Below are 10,989 nucleotides of genomic sequence, written 5' to 3' on the forward strand. Positions count from 1 at the left end.
CTCAACTAGCGTCCCATTACACAAATTCAATCAAACAAGAGTTTCTCAAGAAATGTTTGATGTCATTCTAACGCCCTACGGCGAATCCCAAACCACGCTCATTCCCTCCCCACTAGGAGCCTTTTTGTCATCAACATGACATCAAGGTGAAAAACAATGAATCACCTTCCTATCATCACCCTAGAGTACAATTCATCACCACTATGGCTCTTAATGTAAATCAAACCATCAATCAATACAATCAAGGAGAAACAAGGCAATCACATATCAAAACAAGCAAAACAATTAATAGTAACCCCTACATATAATTTAGTTCAGGATGTCACATTAAGTCAAGCAATTCAAGTCAAAGTAGTCATCGAAGTCCCACACTCTGACGTCTGTAGGTAGCCCCAACCATCACAGCAGTCTTCTCGATTATCACACTGATCATCTCACAGATTCCACCGGTCATCACCCAGATATTCATCATCCTACTGATCATCACATAGATTTCAAGGATCATCACATAGATTCACGAAGATATCGCCAATCATCACATAGATAGCGATCATCACATAGATTTTGTCGGTCATCACGTAGATAGCAATCATCCTACTAATCATCACAGAGATTTCAAGGATCATCACATAGATTCACGAAGATATCGCCAATCATCACACATATAGCGATCATCACATAGATTTTGCAGGTCATCACGTAGATAGCAATCATCCTACTAATCATCACATAGATATTGCTGGTCATCACATAGATTCACACAAGTATTGCCAATCATCACACAGATAGCGATCATCACCTAGATTCATGGCTAGTCATCACACAGATATCAACCATCCTACTAATATTCCTACACAAGCTTTACATGACAATCATCACAAAGATTCATCATACTGATGTCATCGATTCATCACACAGATATTCCTACACAAGCTTTACATGACAATCATCACAAAGATTCATCATACTGATGTCATCGATTCATTACACAAATATTCCTACACAAGCTTTACATGACAATCATCACAAAGATTCACCACGAAGTCACTAATACATGAATATATATGTATATATATATATATCCCATAATATATATATAGACACACATAGTCATCCACTCATAAATGCCACTAATACCAACTATAGTCGTAGTTAACCTAATAACTCTAAGACAATAGGGTAATCATGCTCATAACAAATATCGATCATATTCATAACAAATATCGATCCTGCTCATAACAAATATCGATCCTGCTCATAACACATATCGATCCTACTCATAACACATATCGATCCTACTCATAACAAATATCGTGAGATTTACTCACCAAACGATAAAGGTAATCTGTTCGTTAATGAACCTTGTGAGATTACTCACCTCGAAATCCCGCTGCATCTTCAATAAAGCACAAAGCCGCCAATCCACAAAATAACCATCCAGAATACTTCATCAAGTACCTAATCACATACGGTTCCAACTTAGTGACGATTCACATTTGATTTAAGTTCGAAACCCCTGTTTTGAACTAAAATCCCCAAAGTGGCGCCAATAGAGGCAAAACCACATCCGAGACCTCCCAAAGTCTCCGGAATACGTCCACGATCGATGTGACCAAACCACAAGTCGATCGGACGCTCGAATCCTCACGGATTAAATAAATCGATCGGTATGAAATTGTAAAAATCATAACAATTTCATACGAACTCCAAAATTTGCATATTATATATCAAAACGCTCGTATCAACGAGTAGAACATATATAATACCAAAAACAGTTTCTTAAGTGGCCAGAACACCGCCGCCGGCCAAAAACTCAATATTTCACAAAACTCCCAACATCAAAAAGCTTCATCTAAGCATGCTTGTGAATTCTCATAACTAGCTCGAAGTCAGAAAACAAGCATAAAGGGTCGAAAACTACCTCACAAGCCGTGACCAGTAATCCAATCTGAGTTGAGCCAAGTTTTACGTGAATCGATCCAAACAACCACCAAGGATCAATCAAGGAGGCTGCTCTGAGCTCCCCAAGCTCAACTTGAAGCCCCGCTGACGTTGGAGATCGGAGAACCGATCGGGTCCGAAAACACCTAACTGCGCCGCCTTCTACCGCAGCAACCATCAAGAATCGGTGCTAGAGGACACCACAGGGACGACCAGACGGAGGAGACGATCCAATCTGGAAAGTTTTGTCGCCGGAGACCGCCGCAGTTCGCCGGAAAAGCCGGGTCCTGGTCGGGTCAGTCGGATTTCTTCGATACTGAAGTGCAGCCGAGAGAAAAGAGAGAGAGAAGAAAGCTTTCTGGAAAAGGAAATAATGAAAATAGTAAGTTTCCAACTTGAGAAACTTCTATTTATACCAAAATGGAAATTCCATCCAATGGCCATAACTTTCTCATACGAACTCCGATTGATGCAAACCACATGTCTACGAACTCGTATCGACGCGCTCTACGACTTTCATGAAGGACATTTTTGGAGAATCCCAACATATAAAAAGTCAACCTTGAAGCCCTCCTAAAGTCATACTTTCCAAATAATTAATTCGTCCAAAACACTTCCGCTTCGTCCACGAGCCACGAAACAGTCCAACAACCATAAATTAGATTCCGGAAATTCCTCAGAAAATAAATACAAATTTCCGGGGCATCACACTCCATGCCATGCCCATCGTCACCTCTGACTCCGCCGACTCCCTGCCCGTCCTAAAACGCAGCTTCTGCAGCACCAGTGATGTGGAGGTATTGTCCAGGCTGAGCCGGAGCCAGTTGTTGAAGGTGGTGGTGAACTCGCCGGTGGTGCAGATGAGGATGTCGGATCTCGGTGGAGCAGCTGGATTTGCTGAACAAACAGAGCGTCATCAGGTCCATGGATCCCTCAGCTGCACCCAACGTTCGATCGTTGCAGAGGTTTTCTCGGTTTCCTCTGATATGGAGACGTTGAGAGATGGCGGCTGTGATGGTGGAGAGTGCCGGCGTGGGGCACCTGCAGGCATGGATGAGGCCGGTACGGACGAGCAAGCAGGGGTGTTGCTACGTTGGGGCTGGGACCGATTGGAGATGGGCTGCAGGTGAGCGACTGGAGAAGACGAAGGTAGTCCGGTAGGAATCGTGCCGGAATCGGGCTGGAGGAGCACAGGTGTCCACAGGGGAAGCGTGGGTGGCCGGAGAAAAATTCTGATGGTTTTTTTTTTTTTTTGGTCTTCTGATTTTGATGGGAAGAGCTCCGAGAATGGGGAAGGAAAAAAAAGTGAACGTTTACAGTTGAACATATAAATTGATCAATTATGTCTGTAGTGTATTCATTTTGGTTCACTTGAGGACAATAATATGATTATTGGAGGGTAATAATATGATTATTGGGGCAATAATATGAGTATTGGAGGGCAATAATAAGATAACTGAGGGGCAATAAAATGTTTATTAGGGCAATAATAAGATTATCGGGGGGCAATAATAAAATTATTTATTTAGATAAACCTCCGAAATCTTTCAAATTTCAAAACATCTTCATTTTTCACTAATTATTGATCCCCGATAACAAGTTTATTGGGGGGGGCAATAATATGATTACTGGATATTATTGGGGGGTAATAAAATCAGACGTCGGAATCCGGTCACCAATCCGGTAGTCGGATTCGGGATTCAGGTCACCGGTCGCCGGATTCCGATCATCGGTTGCCGGAGTCCGGTCACCGGAGGATAGCATGGTGGAGGATGACTTTTCTCTCTAAGTGAGAAAGAAGGAGAGGGCAAAAAGTCTCAAAAATAAATAAAAAGAATAAAAAAAGAATTAATTGGGTATTATGGAAATAATCCCTTAGAGTGTTTTGGGTAAATAGGGTTAAAAAATTGTTAGTGGAGCAAGTGGGCAATTTTTAAGCTGAAATTGGGTAAATGATCATTTCCCAAAAAAAAAACTCCATGTTCGGTTCTTGTTTGGCGGCCAAGTGAGATCTTTCGGCGACACTATTCAAGTCTAGTCACACTACTCTTAGTCAAAACATATGATTGGAAACTTCCCGGCCAACTAAATTAGTGGATTTTATGTTGAATTTTTGGGCAGGAGGAGGGAAGCAGGTCTTATGTGTCGATTATCAGGGGTTTACAATAGGACAACGGACAACCTATTATCAGAATCAAATATATGAATTGGAATCAAATTTAATGCAGGAGAAATTTTTTTACTAGCACTATAAAATTAAAATAGAAGATCTCCTTGGATAAAAATTAAAAACAGTGCATCAGTATGATTAACTTCACATTTTCTCTGGATTGATGCCATAGGAGTAGATTTGCTGTCGTCACGTGAATCTTGCGCACTACGTTATCCAAGGAAAGGAGGAAACAGCATGAGACTTTTGGACTACATAAACGCATTTATTCAACTCTCTCTCTTGTAGTCATTTCTCAGTTCACTTATAAAAGCCACACACTAATCATTCATTTTGAAGTTTTAACACAAACCATGGAGCTGTTTGATCCATCAATACACGCCGTCTCTGCCTTTTTCTCATTCATGTATTCAGGTACCGATTTCCTTCTTAAACCCATTTTCATTCGTGGGTTTTCTGGCTCATTACATCTGCTTCTGTTATTTGTGTTGCTTGTCTCCTGGGTGTGGAAGAAATTCAAGGGGGGTGAAAGAGGAGGTGACCCAAAAGAGGGGTTTAGGAAAACTGAACCTTTGCACTTTAAGCCCACTTTAATCTGTTGTCTTGGTGTTTCTGCAGTTAGTGTTGGCTTTTGTTTATTCAACTACTTTTCCTGGTCTAGATATGGTTGGTCTGAAGAAAAGCTAGTGACCCTTTTTGATTTAGCAATTAGAACACTTAGTTGGGGTGCAGTTTTTGTTTACTTGCATACCCAATTCTCTAATTCTGGTGAATCAAAGTTCCCATACTTACTCAGAGTCTGGTGGGGTTTCTACTTCTCTCTTTCATGCTATTGCTTTTTCGTAGACATTTTTCTTTACCAAAAACACGTTTCGTTACCCGTTCAATCCTTAGTTTCTGATGCTGCCTTCCTTATCTCTGCTTTGTTCTTTATATATGTGGGGTTTATTGGGACGAAAGAGGGTAGAGATACCCTTCTTGAGGAACCCCTTTTGAGTGGCACAACAAATTCTAGTATAGGTAACACTGCAGAATCAAATAAGTCCAAAGGGGTTGAAACTGTGAAAACCCCTTATTCAAATGCTGGATTTTTCAGCATCCTCACTTTTTCTTGGATGAGTCCTTTAATCGCTGTTGGCAACAAGAAAACATTAAACCTTGAAGATGTTCCTGGACTAGACAAGGTTGATAGTGTAGTTGGGTCCCTTCCAATTTTTAGAAATAAGCTGGAGTCAGAGTGTGGTACTCTTAGCAGAGTTACCACACTTCATCTGGTGAAGGCATTAATCGTCTTGGCCTGGAGAGAGATTCTTTGGACAGCTTTGTTTGCACTGCTTTCCACAATGGCTTCTTATGTCGGCCCATATCTAATCGACACCTTTGTGCAATACCTCTATGGGCGACGTGAGTTCAGAAATGAGGGCTATGCTTTAGTTTCTGCATTTTTGGGGGCGAAGGTTGTGGAGTGCCTCTGTCACAGGCACTGGCTCTTCAGGGGGCAGCAGATAGGAGTAAGAATAAGAGCTGTACTGGTTGCCATGATCTATAATAAGGGTTTAAACCTGTCCTGCCAGTCCAAGCAGTGCCACACTAGTGGTGAGATTATCAATTTTATGACTGTTGATGCTGAGAGGGTTGGTGAATTCACTTGGTACATGCATGAACCATGGACCATCATTCTACAAGTTGCTTTGGCCCTTTTTATTTTGTATAAAAATCTTGGTCTTGGTGCAATTGCAACTTTTGTTGCAACTGTAATGGTTATGTTGGCAAATGTTCCTTTCCGAAAATGGCAAGAGAAGTTTCAAAAGAAACTAATGGAGTCAAAGGATGGAAGGATGAAGGCGACATCTGAGATTTTAAGGAACATGCGGATTCTCAAGCTTCAAGCATGGGAGATGAAGTTTTTGTCTAAAATTAATGACCTCAGGAAGATTGAGACAGAATGGTTACAAAAGTTTCTTTACACGTCGGCCATGACCTCATTTGTCTTCTGGGCTGCCCCTACATTTGTGTCTGTGGTCACCTTTGTTGCTTGCATGCTTTTTTCGAGATCCCTCTGGAATCGGGGAAGATCTTATCTGTGCTTGCAACTTTCAGAATTCTTCAAGAGCCCATCTACTCTCTTCCGCAAACAATATCAATGATAGCACAGACAAAGGTATCCCTTGAAAGAATTTCATCATTCCTTTCTCTTGATGAGTTGAAGCCTGATGTTATAGAGAACCTTCCTAGAGGTAGTTCTGATACTGCAATTGAGATAGTAGATGCAAATTTCTCTTGGGATATATCTTCACCTAACCCCACATTGAAGGATATAAATCTCAAAATTAGCCATGGTATGAGGGTTGCTGTTTGTGGTACTGTTGGCTCAGGCAAGTCAACCTTACTTTCTTGTATTCTGGGAGAAGTGCCCAAGATATCTGGTCTTCTTAAGTTGTGTGGGACAAAGGCTTATGTTTCTCAGTCACCGTGGATACAGAGTGGCAAGATAGAAGAAAACATATTGTTTGGTAAAGTGATGGACAGAGAAAGGTATGAGGGGGTTCTCGAAGCATGTTCGTTGAAGAAGGACCTGGAAATTCTACCATTTGGTGACCAGACCATTATAGGGGAGAGGGGAATCAATTTAAGTGGAGGGCAGAAGCAAAGAATACAAATTGCGCGAGCTCTGTACCAAGATGCTGATATCTATCTGTTTGATGATCCTTTTAGTGCTGTTGATGCTCATACAGGATCCCACCTTTTCAAGGTATTTCACTTTGTCTATTCTAGTGCCATTACATTCAATCTAAATTGAGCCTTCAAAATTGTTCACTCCCTAGAACTACTGACTTATGCAGCTCAAGCTATAAATGCTTCTTTAAAAAATTTGAAAGAGTTGGACCTTCACAATGAAAAATTTACTTGCTATTTGCATTGCAGGAATGTTTGATGGCCCTCTTGAGTTCCAAAACAGTAATCTATGTCACTCATCAAGTGGAGTTCTTACCTGCTGCTGATATTATCTTGGTGAGAAATTTTCTAGTTTTTTGTTGGGATTTCAACTGGTAATTAGATGTGTTATTCTCTGTTCGGTTTCTGTCTACTCAAACTTATTCCTTGTTATTAGGTCATGAAAGATGGAAGGATCACTCAAGCCGGAAAGTTCAATGACATTATGTATTCAGGAACTGATTTTAAAGATCTTGTGGGAGCACACAATGAAGCTTTGTCTGAGCTTGATTCTGTTGGGGTAGGGCCAGGTGAAAAAACAAGCATCAGCGAGGAAGATAACAATTCGACTAGTACTAATGGGGCTGTCAAAGAAGTAGACAACAACGATGTTGAGGATTGTAAAATAGATGATTTAGGTGTGCCAAAAGGGCAGCTTGTTCAAGAAGAAGAGAGAGAGAAAGGTAAGGTTGGGTTCTCAGTGTACTGGAAATACATTACCACAGCGTACGGAGGTGCTTTTGTGCCTTTTATATTGCTTGCGTATACTCTTTTTCAACTTCTTCAAATTGGAAGCAATTACTGGATGGCTTGGGCTACTCCTGTGTCAGCGGACGTGAAACCTCCTGTTACAAGCTCTATGCTTATACTTGTCTATGTGGCTTTGGCTGTTGGAAGTTCTTTATGTGTCCTTTTCAGAGCTCTGCTTCTTGTAACGGCAGGGTACAAGACAGCCACTATACTCTTCCATAAAATGCACTTGTGCATTTTCCGTGCTCCCATGTCATTCTTCGATGCCACTCCAAGTGGAAGAATCTTAAACAGAGTAAGCAAAAGATATTTACAATATTGGCTGATGCAAAAAGGAATCAGATGAACCTTGTGTTCTGCTTTTTATTAATTTTTATATACATTTTTTTTTTTTTTTTAACCCTGTTTCCATGCCCTTCTGATGACTATACTGACTGTTACAATTTTCTTGCAGGCTTCTACAGACCAAAATGCATTGGATATGAACATATCAAATCAAGTTGCCTCCTTTGCCTTCACAATGATACGGCTTTTAGGAATTATTGCAGTGATGTCTCAGGTGGCATGGCAGGTTTCCATCATATTTATACCTGTGATTACAGCCTGTGTTTGGTATCAGGTAATACTTCTGACTTTGTCAGAATTCTGTTACTTGGTGTGTCCTGCTGATTTATATGTCACATGAAATCTAATATGGAACTAATAATCTCAAGTTAGGGCTGCATTATCATTGTTCATGGTTTGTACATGCTCCCTAATTCTCAGTTCAGGCCTAGACATTCCCTAGCTGGCTGCCTTAGCAACTGAAATGTTCTGTTTGATAAATTAATAATATCGGAAACTTCCTCCCTCTCTTGAGAGCTACTTAAATGACTGAACAGAGAGAATATTGTCAATTTTTATCCCATCAAAATTCCATTTAACTGCAACTGCAACCTGGAAGATTTAGTAATTGTATTAATTATGAAAAAAAAAAAAAAAACCCTCACAAACTTATATTCCTGCAGCAATATTATCTACCTTCAGCACGAGAACTATCAAGATTGATTGGAGTACGCAAAGCTCCTGTGATACAACATTGTGCCGAAACAATTTCAGGATCAACTACTATTAGGAGCTTTGACCAAGGATCTAGATTCCAAGATATCAACATGGAACTGATAGATGGATATGGTCGGCCAAATTTCTACACTATTTGTGCAATGCAATGGCTATGCTTTCGCTTGGATATTTTGTCATCCATTACATTTGCATTGTTTTTAGTTTTCTTGATGTCTGTTCCAGAAGGAGTGATAGATCCAGGCAAGTGATAACCATCTGGATTATTATTAATTTTTAGTTTGGATACTATTGTATAAGACATCTAGACATTCTCCACCTCTTATTTGTTTTGCATTTTTCTTTACCATGAAGGCATTGCGGGTTTAGCCGTCACATATGGACTTACCCTAAACACTTTACAAACTATGCTTATATGGAATCTTTGCAATATGGAGAACAAGATAATATCAGTGGAGAGAATACTACAATATACTACTAGTATACCAAGTGAGCCTCCTCTGGTAATTGAATCTAATAGACCAGATCATTCCTGGCCATCACGAGGAAAAGTTGATATGCATGATCTGCAGGTACTTGATATTCTTGTTTACTAGATTCAGGCCATATTCTTGAAATAAATATAGAGTCGTTCATGTCTGAATCTTATGCCATGTTTATGTACATAGGTGCGGTATGCTCCACACTTGCCACTTGTGTTGCGGGGTCTCACATGTACCATTCCTGGAGGAATGAAAACTGGGATTGTGGGGAGAACTGGCAGTGGAAAGTCAACTCTTATACAAACTCTTTTCCGAATCGTCGATCCTGATGCTGGCCGGATTTTGATAGATGGCATCGATATCTCTTCTATTGGATTGCATGATCTGCGGTCTAATCTAAGCATTATCCCTCAGGACCCAACCATGTTTGAGGGAACTGTAAGAAGCAATCTGGACCCACTTGAAGAGTACAAAGATGAACAAATTTGGGAGGTCAGTTGATTTTCGGACGAGGATGATAGGAAGCTGCTTCTTTTTATATGTTGTTCATACTGGTACCTCGTGGCACTAGTACCTAAAAATATCTGTTAATTTTTTTAGGCCTTGGATAAGTGCCAACTTGGAGATGAAGTTAGGAAGAAAGAAGGGAAGCTGGATTCTGCAGGTTAGTTCTATACTTCTATGGCTCTATTCCAACATAGAGGCAATATATGATGCATTTGATTCCAAAACTTAGGTAATAGAAATGCTTTTGTTCATGTTCATGTGGTTGCTGCAGTTGGCGAAAATGGAGAGAACTGGAGTATGGGTCAGAGGCAGCTCGTTTGCCTGGGCCGTGTGCTCCTCAAGAAAAGTAAGGTCCTGGTGCTTGATGAAGCTACAGCATCTGTTGATACTGCTACAGATAATCTGATTCAGCAGACCCTTCGGCATCACTTCTCAGACTGTACCGTCATTACTATTGCGCACAGAATATCTTCTGTTCTTGACAGTGACATGGTTCTTCTTCTAAGTAATGGTTAGTATTGCCATATGATCAATCCTTTTGACTTCCTAATAGTTACCATTGACACTCATTTTTTTTTCAAATTTGTCCTTGTTTCTGTTTCAGGGCTTCTTGAGGAATGTGATTCTCCTGCAAGATTGCTAGAAAACAAGTCATCAGCTTTTGCCCAACTTGTAGCGGAGTACACAGTGAGATCGAATTCCACTCTTTAGTAATTTGACAGACGATGATTACGAAAAGTAGTGGTGACTATATTCTTATTCAGGCTTGTGCTTAACCACAGCCACAGAAGCTGCAGTTTGTACTGTATTTTAGGGAATATGTTTGAATGTTTGATGCTTTAGTACATTCAAGAAATTTGATGATCATGTGAATTTCATCAAGCCGTGATATTTAATGGTTGAAATAATGGAGTCTAAATGTCTGGTTGTAACTCACCAGCATTCAGTTTCTTTACTGTAGTTTACTGGGATAATGCTTCTTGCTTATGTCATGATTCATATGAAGCAAATAAATCATTTCTAACCAACAAAAAAAAAAAAAAAGATTAATCTTGTCTTTTACCATACAACAATTAGTCTCAGCTACAAATGAATGACTAATGTCAATAGGTTAAATTATAGTGAGTGGCGTAATAACTTACTATGACATGCTCCCTATTTGCTTGATCCAGTCCTGTTCTTTCCTGAAATGATTTGGAACGTTTTTATGTTCTTTTTTTTTTCCGGCTGTAATGACTAACTAACAACAAAAACCTGGAGCTGTACCACCAATGATTCCCTCAAACAAATCCGCAGCCATGTTGAGCTTCCTGTGAATACTCAAGTGAAACAAAATCAGTACTCACTACAATATCCCCTACATTT

The 10,989-nt window shown here is 40.1% G+C and overlaps 1 protein-coding gene across 1 annotated transcript; it reads left to right on the plus strand.

The window, feature by feature from the left end:
• Positions 1 to 4,407: 4,407 nt before the first annotated feature.
• LOC112202534 (ABC transporter C family member 3-like) lies at positions 4,408 to 10,579 on the plus strand. Its single transcript, XM_024343543.2, is given in 11 exon segments — positions 4,408 to 6,156; positions 6,159 to 6,863; positions 7,037 to 7,123; positions 7,224 to 7,871; positions 8,031 to 8,195; positions 8,584 to 8,878; positions 8,990 to 9,207; positions 9,304 to 9,609; positions 9,718 to 9,781; positions 9,896 to 10,135; positions 10,229 to 10,579. Coding segments are annotated over 11 exon segments (4,527 nt in total). The 5' UTR covers positions 4,408 to 4,464; the 3' UTR covers positions 10,336 to 10,579.
• The last annotated feature ends 410 nt before the right edge of the window (positions 10,580 to 10,989 follow it).

The sequence above is a fragment of the Rosa chinensis genome, chromosome 5 (assembly GCF_002994745.2).
Source record: "Rosa chinensis cultivar Old Blush chromosome 5, RchiOBHm-V2, whole genome shotgun sequence".
Lineage (NCBI taxonomy): Eukaryota > Viridiplantae > Streptophyta > Magnoliopsida > Rosales > Rosaceae > Rosa > Rosa chinensis.